Source organism: Oncorhynchus nerka, linkage group LG22 (genome assembly GCF_034236695.1).
Source record: "Oncorhynchus nerka isolate Pitt River linkage group LG22, Oner_Uvic_2.0, whole genome shotgun sequence".
NCBI lineage: Eukaryota > Metazoa > Chordata > Actinopteri > Salmoniformes > Salmonidae > Oncorhynchus > Oncorhynchus nerka.
Window position 1 is genome coordinate 102,189,551 of NC_088417.1, and position 12,548 is coordinate 102,202,098.

At 48.8% G+C, this 12,548-nt stretch overlaps 1 protein-coding gene across 3 annotated transcripts in view; it reads left to right on the plus strand.

The window, feature by feature from the left end:
- LOC115116353 (fibronectin type III and SPRY domain containing 1-like) overlaps positions 1-12,548 on the plus strand; it is a 94,301-nt gene that overhangs the window by 64,834 nt on the left and 16,919 nt on the right. For 2 of the 3 annotated variants that reach the window (XM_029644830.2, XM_029644826.2), the window contains one exon: positions 217-249. The exons of the other annotated variant lie outside the window; for it this stretch is intronic. In XM_029644830.2, coding sequence (XP_029500690.2) covers positions 217-249 — 33 coding nt within the window. The remainder of the gene's footprint in view (positions 1-216; positions 250-12,548) is intronic. 3 annotated transcript variants of the gene reach the window in all.

Sequence of the window (12,548 nt, forward strand, 5' to 3'; positions counted from 1 at the left end):
CCTCTTAAAGAGAGAGTTCAGAGTGGTAGTCTCTGGATGTGGAAAGACATCTTACTGAAGGTTGGTTTACTCGGCTACAATGGAAAATGTGCGTTATTTAGTGCCGAATGGAATCTCTTTTTAGGGTCTTTTTAAATAGCAAGCTCCATCATGACTCCCACACAATGTCTTTGTTTTAACCTGCTGTTTTTGTTGATTCTTTGTGTTCGTCAACAGCGCTCATCTTTCCAATCTGAAGAACATGTCAAGGTGACCATGTGTGACTTTTCAGCTGTAGCGTGTAGCGTTAGGCTACCTGAATGTAGCGTCAAGCTGCCGTGTAACCAGTGGCAATATTAGGTAGAAGACCGCCTGCGTTCAAGTTTGTACACTCCGACAATCGCTTTCATATAGGCTGTTCTGCACATCAAAGTCCCTTTTCGGTTTTCTGTGTGAACAGTTTAGGCTACAAAACCCATTTCGGCAACGTTTGCTCTTCTAGCCTGAGAGAAACCTCCTGAAATGACTTGTGGTTTCTTTGTGTGACTGACTTAAAGACGACATCTACAGATGGAAATGGTTTGCTCTTTTTTATAAACTCTTGATTTAGGTCAAATTAATGAATTGGGGGAAATTGGATTTTGGTTTGCCGGGGCCTCCCACAAAGAATATAGTGTGTTCTTATTCTGTCCTGAACCATTAAAAGACTCTCCATCTGTAGATGCCATCTTTCCTAACTGTTTCTCTTTCTAAAAAACCTCAGGCTATATTCCTTTTTTTCTCTTGGTCCTTTTAAAGAAATGATGACAAACTAAATACCAACTTCTATCCCTAGGCGACCCATCTCTGTTACAGAATTAATGTACAATTTAGTATCACCAAATTTATTTTTGTTTTTACTAATTTCTCTTATGCTTGCAACAAATGGTTTTGGTGAGTAACAATTCACTCAACTGTAGTAAGTATAGAAACTGTAATGTCCGTATTTGTCCAGTCATTCATTCCATCATATCATGTTTCAAAAAATCACAATGAGGTCCGTTTTTGGCTAATTGTTTTCCAAGTTAAAACGGACAAATCAGCAATGTGAAAACAGCTCGTTTTTTTTCTATAAATACAAAAAAAAACTGAAAAATTGCTTGTTATTTAGTTCTCGTTTTTTTGCATATATATATATATTTTTTTTAAACTTTGTCGGTTTTCACATGTGGGTGTGGTTAAATGTGTAATGTCTGTCATTGGGCAAATGCACAACCTACACTTCCGGTCCCTTCAAAATAAGAGTTCACCTTTCTAAATGCCTTCTATTAATCTACTATATTTTAAATCATCAATTTAATAGCTATTTATGTATTTATGTATTTATTAATGTCAAAATAAAGCTATATTTCTCCATTTCTATTTAACATTATAAGATACTCTACTGTAATGATTGTGTTTATTGCCCTATTAATGAACTGATGTTACTGTAACTGTTTAGCTAACTGATATGTCCTAGCGCACTAGGTTAACCATTTGGTAATCTGAGCATCCTCGACCATTACTTCTGAAGAGGTATCATTTCAGAATGAGAGGTACTGTAGCTGTGCTGGTATTGGTCTTCTGTCTGTTGAGGGCGTGGAAAGGAGACGAGTGGAGGGTTTTCAGAGAATTACATAATTCAACAGAGGCACAATGAAGAGGTAGAGAGAGCAGGGTGAGAGATTCAGATTACTAGCAAAAGGCTTGAGGCTACAGAGACTTACAAATGACAGGCCAGTCCACCACTCACACTCCTACAGTCCTCTCCTCTCCCCTGTCTGCCATGGACTGACTCACAGCCCTGCAGTCCTCTCCTCTGTCTGCCAGGTACTGACTCACAGCCCTGCAGTCCTCTCGTCTCCCCTGTCTGCCAAGTACTGACTCACACCCCTGCAGTCCTCTCCCCGCCCCCCACCCCTAACATGTAGGGGAGATCTAGGTCTCTGTTGAAACAGTGTCTCAGAGTAGCATTGCTGATCTAGTATTAGTGATCAGGTCCCCCTTGTCCATGTAATCAGGAGCTGCAGCTGCTATTTCATCCCTGATAAGCACTGAGGGTTCCACTGATTGGCTAAACACTGAGGAGGGGTCCACTGATTGGCTAAACACTGAGGAGGGGTCCACTGATTGGCTAAACACTGAGGAGGGGTCCACTGATTGGCTAAACACTGAGGAGGGGTCCACTGATTGGCTAAACACTGAGGAGGGGTCCACTGATTGGCTAAACACTGAGGAGGGGTCCACTGATTGGCTAAACACTGAGGAGGGGTCCACTGATTGGCTAAAGACTGAGGAGGGGTCCACTGATTGGCTAAAGACTGAGGAGGGGTCCACTGATTGGCTAAAGACTGAGGAGGCGTCCACTGATTGGCTAAACACTGAGGGGTCCACTGATTGGCTAAACACTGAGGGGTCCACTGATTGGCTAAAGACTGAGGAGGGGTCCACTGATTGGCTAAAGACTGAGGAGGGGTCCACTGATTGGCTAAAGACTGAGGAGGGGTCCACTGATTGGCTAAAGACTGAGGAGGGGTCCACTGATTGGCTAAAGACTGAGGAGGGGTCCACTGATTGGCTAAAGACTGAGGAGGGGTCCACTGATTGGCTAAAGACTGAGGAGGGGTCCACTGATTGGCTAAAGACTGAGGAGGGGTCCACTGATTGGCTAAAGACTGAGGAGGGGTCCACTGATTGGCTAAAGACTGAGGAGGGGTCCACTGATTGGCTAAAGACTGAGGAGGGGTCCACTGATTGGCTAAAGACTGAGGAGGGGTCCACTGATTGACTTATAGGAAAAGGCCCATTTAGTCAATGATGGTGGAGATCATTTTTATTTTTATTGAATTGTGTCCATATATGATATTTTATTATAGACTATACATGGAATATATATCATTTTGTACAACATGTGCAGCCGTAGTGTTTTCATGAGACAAGTTCACACGCCTTTCGTCTCAATCCTATCAAAGGACACACACCCTGTCAGTCCTGACTCTGACTCCTCACACCCTGTCGGTCCTGACTCTGACTCCTCACACCCTGTCTGTCCTGACTCTGAATCCTCACACCCTGTCGGTCCTGACTCTGACTCCTCACACCCTGTCGGTCCTGACTCTGAATCCTCACACCCTGTCGGTCCTGACTCTGAATCCTCACACCCTGTCGGTCCTGACTCTGACTCCTCACACCCTGTCGGTCCTGACTCTGACTCCTCACACCCTGTCGGTCCTGACTCTGACTCCTCACACCCTGTCGGTCCTGACTCTGAATCCTCACACCCTGTCGGTCCTGACTCTGACTCCTCACACCCTGTCGGTCCTGACTCTGACTCCTCACACCCTGTCGGTCCTGACTCTCACTCCTCACACCCTGTCGGTCCTGACTCTCACTCCTCACACCCTGTCGGTCCTGACTCTGACTCCTCACACCTTGTCGGTTCTGACTCCTCACATATTTCTTGTGCCACAGTACACACCATTATTGTAGTAATGTCCAATCGTGTCATGCAGACCTAAAAACTAATTGACAGTATTGACAATGCTTTCATGGATATCAACATTTCAGGAAAAAAAAAAAAAGGCTTATTTAATTAATGAACTTGAATTGTATGTAGTAGCCTATTAAATTCTACTAGATGGCAGTATTGAGACATAATTAACCCTGGAGCCTATATGAACACCATTGGTATTTCAAGTGTTATAGTCACATGCACAAGTGCAGTGAAATGCTTAACTTCCATGCTCTACCCAACAGTACACTAATCAATATCAAAATAGTATAACTAATTAATAAATAATAAATATATATATATATATTATAAAGAAAGACATGTAGATGAGTGACACTTTAAAAACATACAGACGTTGTATCATCATGCCTTATTCATAGTTATATTACATTTAGCCCACCCACCCACTAGCCATCTAATCCTTGCTTCCTCCGTCCTCACTTCCTCCATTCCTCGCCTCTCTTTCAAAGCACATCAGAGAAGGAGGTCTGAGGGGAGGAACCTTCAATCCTTTCCCCCAATGTGCTTTGAGAGAGTGAGGGAGTAGTCGTGATACCAAGTCCAGACATAACCATCTAGACTCTAACCCCCTAGACTCTAACCCCCTAGACACTAACCCCCTAGACTCTAACCCCCTAGACTCTAACCCCCTAGACACTAACCCCCTAGACACTAACCCCCTAGACACTAACCCCCTAGACTCTAACCCCTAGACTCTAACCCCTAGACTCTAACCCCTCTAACCCCCTAGACTCTAACCCCTAGACACTAACCCCCTAGACACGAACCCCCTAGACTCTAACCCTCTAGACTCTAACCCTCTAGACTCTAACCCCTAGACTCTAACCCCTCTAACCCCTAGACTCTAACCCCCTAGACTCTACCCCCTAGACACTAACCCCCTAGACTCGACCCCCTCGAACCCCTAGACTCGAACCCCCTAGACTCGACCCCTAGACTCGAACCCCCTAGACTCGAACCCCCTAGACTCGAACCCCTAGTCTCGAACCCCTAGTCTCGAACCCCTAGACACTAACCCCTAGACACTAACCCCCTAGACACTAACCCCTAGACTCTAACCCCTAGACTCTAACCCCCTAGACACTTGTTGGACAGATGTAAGCAATAGAGTCAAAATTCCACCAAGCCTATCAGAGGGTAAGGTGGAGCTCTCACCATGTCACCACCCATCAATCACTCTCGGGCTAGGGGTTCTGTCTGGACAAGGCCTGTGTATCACAGCTACTTGCTCACTCAGGAACTGTCTTTAAAATGTTACTAGCTGTCAAATCCTTGCTCCGCTGTCCTTGTTTACTTCATTCCTCAACTCCCTTCCTCAACTCCCTATCACGGCACCTTGAGGGAGAGCATTGAAGTTCCTAAAACTCCCCATCACGGCACCTTGAGGGAGAGCATTGAAGTTCCTCAACTCCCTATCACGGCACCTTGAGGGAGAGCATTGAAGTTCCTCAACTCCCTATCACGGCACCTTGAGGGAGAGCATTGAAGTTCCTCAACTCCCTATCACGGCACCTTGAGGGAAAGCATTGAAGTTCCTCAACTCCCTATCACGGCACCTTGAGGGAGAGCATTGAAGTTCCTCAACTCCCTATCACAACACCTTGAGGGAGAGCATAGGGAGTTGAGGAATTCTATCACAACACCTTGAGGGAAAGCATTGAAGTTCCTAAAACTCCCCATCACGGCACCTTGAGGGAGAGCATTGAAGTTCCTAAAACTCCCCATCACGGCACCTTGAGGGAGAGCATTGAAGTTCCTAAAACTCCCCATCACGGCACCTTGAGGGTGAGCATTGAAGTTCCTCAACTCCCTATCACGGCACCTTGAGGGAGAGCATTGAAGTTCCTCAACTCCCTATCACGGCACCTTGAGGGAGAGCATTGAAGTTCCTCAACTCCCTATCACAGCACCTTGAGGGAGAGCATTGAATTTCCTAAACTCAGGCCTGTTCCTCTGATGTGCTTTGAAAGAGAGGTGAGGAATGGAGGAAACCAAGGACAGAGGAAGCAAGGATTGGAAGGCTAGTGGGTGGTTATATAACCATAAATAAGGTTTGTAATGGGTAAATAAACACTCGGATACAAAAATAACTTCTAATCGTCAATCTAAAATAGAAATGGAGAAATATCTTGATCTTGGCATTAATCAGTGGTGGAAAAAGTACTCAATTGTCATCATGGAGTAAATGTAAAGATGCCTTTTTTAAAGGAAAATGACTCGAGTCAAAGTAACCGAGTAAAAATAAGTCTAAAACTATCTTGTTTTAAATGTACTCAAGTACAGTGGTGGAAAAAGTACTTAATTGTCATATTTAAGTAAAAGTACAAAGTAAATGCGATACATCAAATTCCTTATATTAATCAAGCCAGACAGCACAATTTAATTTATTTATTTTATTTATGGACAGACCGGGACACATTCCAACACTCTGACAGTATTGGTCATTCCCTGTCTGCCTATTGGCTAGGCCCTTGTCATTCCCTGTCTGCCTATTGGCTAGGCCCTTGTCATTCCCTGTCTGCCTATTGGCTAGGCCCTCGTCATTCCCTGTCTGCCTATTGGCTAGGCCCTTGTCATTCCCTGTCCCCCTATTGACTGAGTCCGTCAGTCATGTTCCAGTTGTTGTCCCCAGTCCCCTGATCATAAGAGCTGGACAGCAGATGGGCCATGCATTCATCCACAGCTGACCTCCTCCAAGCGCTGACTGAATACATTTACATTTACATTTAAGTCATTTAGCAGACGCTCTTATCCAGAGCGACTTACAAATTGGTGGATTCACCTTATGACATCCAGTGGAACAGTAGTGCATCTAAATCTTTTAAGGGGGAGGGGGGGTGAGAGGGATTACTTTATCCTATCCTAGGTATTCCTTAAAGAGGTGGGGTTTCAGGTGTCTCCGGAAGGTGGTGATAGACTCCGCTGTCCTGGCGTCGTGAGGGAGTTTGTTCCACCATTGGGGGGCCAGAGCAGCGAACAGTTTTGACTGGGCTGAGCGGGAACTGTACTTCCTCAGTGGTAGGGAGGCGAGCAGGCCAGAGGTGGATGAACGCAGTGCCCTTGTTTGGGTGTAGGGCCTGATCAGAGCCTGGAGGTACTGAGGTGCCGTTCCCCTCACAGCTCCGTAGGCAAGCACCATGGTCTTGTAGCGGATGCGAGCTTCAACTGGAAGCCAGTGGAGGGAGCGGAGGAGCGGGGTGACGTGAGAGAACTTGGGAAGGTTGAACACCAGACGGGCTGCGGCGTTCTGGATGAGTTGTAGGGGTTTAGTGGCACAGGCAGGGAGCCCAGCCAACAGCGAGTTGCAGTAATCCAGACGGGAGATGACAAGTGCCTGGATTAGGACCTGCGCCGCTTCCTGTGTGAGGCAGGGTCGTACTCTGCGGATGTTGTAGAGCATGAACCTACAGGAACGGGCCACCGCCTTGATGTTAGTTGAGAACGACAGGGTGTTGTCCAGGATCACGCCAAGGTTCTTAGCGCTCTGGGAGGAGGACACAATGGAGTTGTCAACCGTGATGGCGAGATCATGGAACGGGCAGTCCTTCCCCGGGAGGAAGAGCAGCTCCGTCTTGCCGAGGTTCAGCTTGAGGTGGTGATCCGTCATCCACACGGATATGTCTGCCAGACATGCAGAGATGCGATTCGCCACCTGGTCATCAGAAGGGGGAAAGGAGAAGATTAATTGTGTGTCGTCTGCATAGCAATGATAGGAGAGACCATGTGAGGTTATGACAGAGCCAAGTGACTTGGTGTATAGCGAGAATAGGAGAGGGCCTAGAACAGAGCCCTGGGGGACACCAGTGGTGAGAGCACGTGGTGTGGAGACGGATTCTCGCCACGCCACCTGGTAGGAGCGACCTGTCAGGTAGGACGCAATCCAAGCGTGGGCCGCGCCGGAGATGCCCAACTCGGAGAGGGTGGAGAGGAGGATCTGATGGTTCACAGTATCGAAGGCAGCCGATAGGTCTAGAAGGATGAGAGCAGAGGAGAGAGAGTTAGCTTTAGCAGTGCGGAGCGCCTCCGTGATACAGAGAAGAGCAGTCTCAGTTGAATGACTAGTCTTGAAACCTGACTGATTTGGATCAAGAAGGTCATTCTGAGAGAGATAGCGGGAGAGCTGGCCAAGGACGGCACGTTCAAGAGTTTTGGAGAGAAAAGAAAGAAGGGATACTGGTCTGTAGTTGTTGACATCCGAGGGATCGAGTGTAGGTTTTTTCAGAAGGGGTGCAACTCTCGCTCTCTTGAAGACGGAGGGGACGTAGCCAGCGGTCAGGGATGAGTTGATGAGCGAGGTGAGGTAAGGGAGAAGGTCTCCGGAAATGGTCTGGAGAAGAGAGGAGGGGATAGGGTCAAGCGGGCAGGTTGTTGGGCGGCCGGCCGTCACAAGACGCGAGATTTCATCTGGAGAGAGAGGGGAGAAAGAGGTCAGAGCACAGGGTAGGGCAGTGTGAGCAGAACCAGCGGTGTCGTTTGACTTAGCAAACGAGGATCGGATGTCGTCGACCTTCTTTTCAAAATGGTTGACGAAGTCATCTGCAGAGAGGGAGGAGGGGGGAGGGGGAGGAGGATTCAGGAGGGAGGAGAAGGTTGCAAAGAGCTTCCTAGGGTTAGAGACAGATGCTTGGAATTTAGAGTGGTAGAAAGTGGCTTTAGCAGCAGAGAGAGAAGAGGAAAATGTAGAGAGGAGGGAGTGAAAAGATGTCAGGTCCGCAGGGAGGCGAGTTTTCCTCCATTTCCGCTCGGCTGCCCGGAGCCCTGTTCTGTGAGCTCGCAATGAGTCGTCGAGCCACGGAGCGGGAGGGGAGGACCGAGCCGGCCTGGAGGATAGGGGACATAGAGAGTCAAAGGATGCAGAAAGGGAGGAGAGGAGGGTTGAGGAGGCAGAATCAGGAGATAGGTTGGAGAAGGTTTGAGCAGAGGGAAGAGATGATAGGATGGAAGAGGAGAGAGTAGCGGGGAGAGAGAGCGAAGGTTGGGACGGCGCGATACCATCCGAGTAGGGGCAGTGTGGGAAGTGTTGGATGAGAGCGAGAGGGAAAAGGATACAAGGTAGTGGTCGGAGACTTGGAGGGGAGTTGCAACGAGGTTAGTGGAAGAACAGCATCTAGTAAAGATGAGGTCGAGCGTATTTCCTGCCTTGTGAGTAGGGGGGAAGGTGAGAGGGTGAGGTCAAAAGAGGAGAGGAGTGGAAAGAAGGAGGCAGAGAGGAATGAGTCAAAGGTAGGCGTGGGGAGGTTAAAGTCGCCCAGAACTGTGAGAGGTGAGCCGTCCTCAGGAAAGGAGCTTATCAAGGCATCAAGCTCATTGATGAACTCTCCGAGGGAACCTGGAGGGCGATAAATGATAAGGATGTTAAGCTTGAAAGGGCTGGTAACTGTGACAGCATGGAATTCAAAGGAGGCGATAGACAGATGGGTAAGGGGAGAAAGAGAGAATGACCACTTGGGAGAGATGAGGATCCCGGTGCCACCACCCCGCTGACCAGAAGCTCTCGGGGTGTGCGAGAACACGTGGGCAGACGAAGAGAGAGCAGTAGGAGTAGCAGTGTTGTCTGTGGTGATCCATGTTTCCGTCAGTGCCAAGAAGTCGAGGGACTGGAGGGAGACATAGGCTGAGATGAACTCTGCCTTGTTGGCCGCAGATCGGCAGTTCCAGAGGCTACCGGAGACCTGGAACTCCACGTGGGTCGTGCGCGCTGGGACCACCAGATTAGGGTGGCCGCGGCCACGCGGTGTGGAGCGTTTGTATGGTCTGTGCAGAGAGGAGAGAACAGGGATAGACAGACACATAGTTGACAGGCTACACAAGAGGCTACGCTAATGCAAAGGAGATTGGAATGACAAGTGGACTACACGTCTCGAGTGTTCAGGAAGTTAAGCTTACGTAGCAAGAATCTTATTGACTAAAATGATTAAAATGATACAGTACTGCTGAAGTAGGCTAGCTGGCAGAGGCTGCGTTGTTGACTATGTAGGCTAGCTGGCATTGGCTGCGTTGTTGACACTACACTAATCAAGTCGTTCCGTTGAGTGTAATAGTTTCTACTGTGCTGCTATTCGGGGCTAGCTGGCTAGCTAGCAGTGTTGATTACGTTACGTTGCGTTAAAAGAACGACAATAGCTGGCTAGCTAACCTAGGAAATCGCTCTAGACTACACAATTATCTTTGATACAAAGAGATCCTAGGAATCCTTGTGAACAACCAGCCAAAATAGAATGGAAGAAGAGCAATTTGGTTGCAGCAAAGTTGCACACTGCCAGGCCCCCTAGATCAGCCAGGCTTCTATAGATCAGCCAGGCCCCTCTAGATCAGCCAGGCCCCTCTAGATCAGCCAGGCCCCTATAGATCAGCCAGGCCCCTATAGATCAGCCAGGCCCCTATAGATCAGCAGCCAGGCTTCTCTAGATCAGCCAGGCCCCTATAGATCAGCCAGGCCCCTATAGATCAGCCAGGCCCCTATAGATCAGCCAGGCCCCTATAGATCACCCAGGCTTCTATAGATCAGCCAGGCCCCTCTAGATCAGCCAGGCCCCTCTAGATCAGCCAGGCCCCTATAGATCAGCAGCCAGGCTTCTCTAGATCAGCCAGGCCCCTATAGATCAGCCAGGCCCCTATAGATCAGCCAGGCCCCTATAGATCAGCCAGGCCCCTATAGACCGGCCAGGCCCCTATAGACCGGCCAGGCCCCTATAGACCGGCCAGGCCCCTATAGATCGGCCAGGCCCCTATAGATCGGCCAGGCCCCTATAGATCGGCCAGGCCCCTATAGATCGGCCAGGCCCCTATAGATCGGCCAGGCCCCTATAGATCGGCCAGGCTTCTCTAGATCAGCCATGCCCCTATAGATGAGCCAGGCATCTCTAGATCAGCAATGCCCCTATAGATCAGCCAGGCCCCTATAGATCAGCCAGGCCCCTATAGATCAGCCAGGCTTCTCTAGATCAGCAATGCCCCTATAGATGAGCCAGGCATCTCTAGATCAGCAATGCCCCTATAGATCAGCCAGGCCCCTCTAGATCAGCCAGGCTTCTCTAGATCAGCCAGGCCCCTCTAGATCAGCCAGGCCCCTCTAGATCAACCAGGCCCCTCTAGATCAGCCAGGCCCCTCTAGATCAGCCAGGCCCCTATAGATCAGCAGCCAGGCTTCTCTAGATCAGCCAGGCCCCTATAGATCAGCCAGGCCCCTATAGATCGGCCAGGCCTCTATAGATCAGCCAGGCCTCTATAGATCAGCCAGGCCTCTATAGATCAGCCATGCCCCTCTAGATCAGCCAGGCCCCTCTAGATCAGCCAGGCCCCTCTAGATCAGCCAGGCTTCTATAGGTCAGCCAGGCCCCTATAGATCAGCAGCCAGGCTTCTATAGATCAGCCAGGCCCCTATAGGTCAGCAGCCAGGCTTCTCTAGATCAGCCAGGCCTCTATAGATCAGCCAGGCCTCTATAGATCAGCCAGGCCCCTATAGATCAGCCAGGCCCCTATAGATCAGCCAGGCCCCTATAGATCGGCCAGGCCCCTATAGATCGGCCAGGCCCCTATAGATCGGCCAGGCCCCTATAGATCGGCCAGGCCCCTATAGATCGGCCAGGCCCCTATAGATCGGCCAGGCCCCTTTAGATCGGCCAGGCCCCTATAGATCAGCCAGGCCCCTATAGATCGGCCAGGCCCCTATAGATCTGAATAAGAACTGAAACATGAAGTCACTCATAAAAACAGCATCTCTTTGTTGTATTCGTTGACAGTCTCTCTCTAGTCGTGGGTTTAAAACGTTTAAAATCTCACAGCATTGGCCAGCGGTAGGCCTATAGTGCACTTGATTTGCTCTCTGGGTCCACCGGGAAGGAAGAGTTTGAACCTGCAGAAACTTGAAATGGTTCAAAATGGCAGCTGTTGATCTACCCGGCGGTGCAGGACAGCTGAATCAGGTGCACCTCCTGTCAACAACCTGAGATGAGTGAATAACAAAATAGGAACACAAGGCTTTGTCGTTGCGTTTTTTACACAAATGTTGGCGATCGACTAGGGGATGCCTTGGCGAGGGACCAGTTGATTGCGATTGACAGCGACCGCCGCTGTAGATGTATTCCGGTCAGCCTTGTCACAGCACTGGTCCTAACAAGTCCAGTAGTATCCTTCCATCCCCTCAATTTCAACCTTAAATAGTCCCTTACATTGAGATCACTTCAAACACAAATAACTCATTTGAATTGCTTTTTTGTTTCTCATCTCATTTTGTCTATCACCCTTGTTTGCTTGTGTCTAACACCACTACGCTTGAGTTTGTTTCGAAGAGGTGCTAACCCACTGCATCCTTATCTTCTTGTTTTCTCTTACTAGTTTATCAATCTTCTGTCGGCTAGATTGGAGCTTGGAGATGAATATCTAGCTGACAGTAGATTCTACACGGCATCCTTTTCCCACTCTGCTCTGTTGTCTTGTCTGTGATCACAGGGGGTTGGTGGCACTTGTAATGGCTGGAGTGGAATCAGTGGAATGGTATCTTTAAAAAAAAAAAATGTTTTAATCTTTTTATTTAACTCGTCAAGTCAGTTAAGAACACATTCTTATTTACAATGACGGCCTACCGGGGAACAGTGGGTTTAACTGCATTGGTCAGGGGAACAGTGGGTTTAACTGCATTGGTCAGGGGAACAGTGGGTTTAACTGCATTGGTCAGGGGAACAGTGGGTTTAACTGCATTGGTCCGGGGAACAGTGGGTTTAACTGCATTGGTCCGGGGAACAGTGGGTTTAACTGCATTGGTCAGGGGAACAGTGGGTTTAACTGCATTGGTCAGGGGAACAGTGGGTTTAACTGCATTGGTCAGGGGAACAGTGGGTTTAACTGCATTGGTCAGGGGAACAGTGGGTTTAACTGCATTGGTCAGGGGAACAGTGGGTTTAACTGCATTGGTCAGGGGAACAGTGGGTTTAACTGCATTGGTCAGGGAACAGTGGGTTTAACTGCATTGGTCAGGGGAACAGTGGGTTTAACTGCATTGGTCAGGGGAACAGTGGGT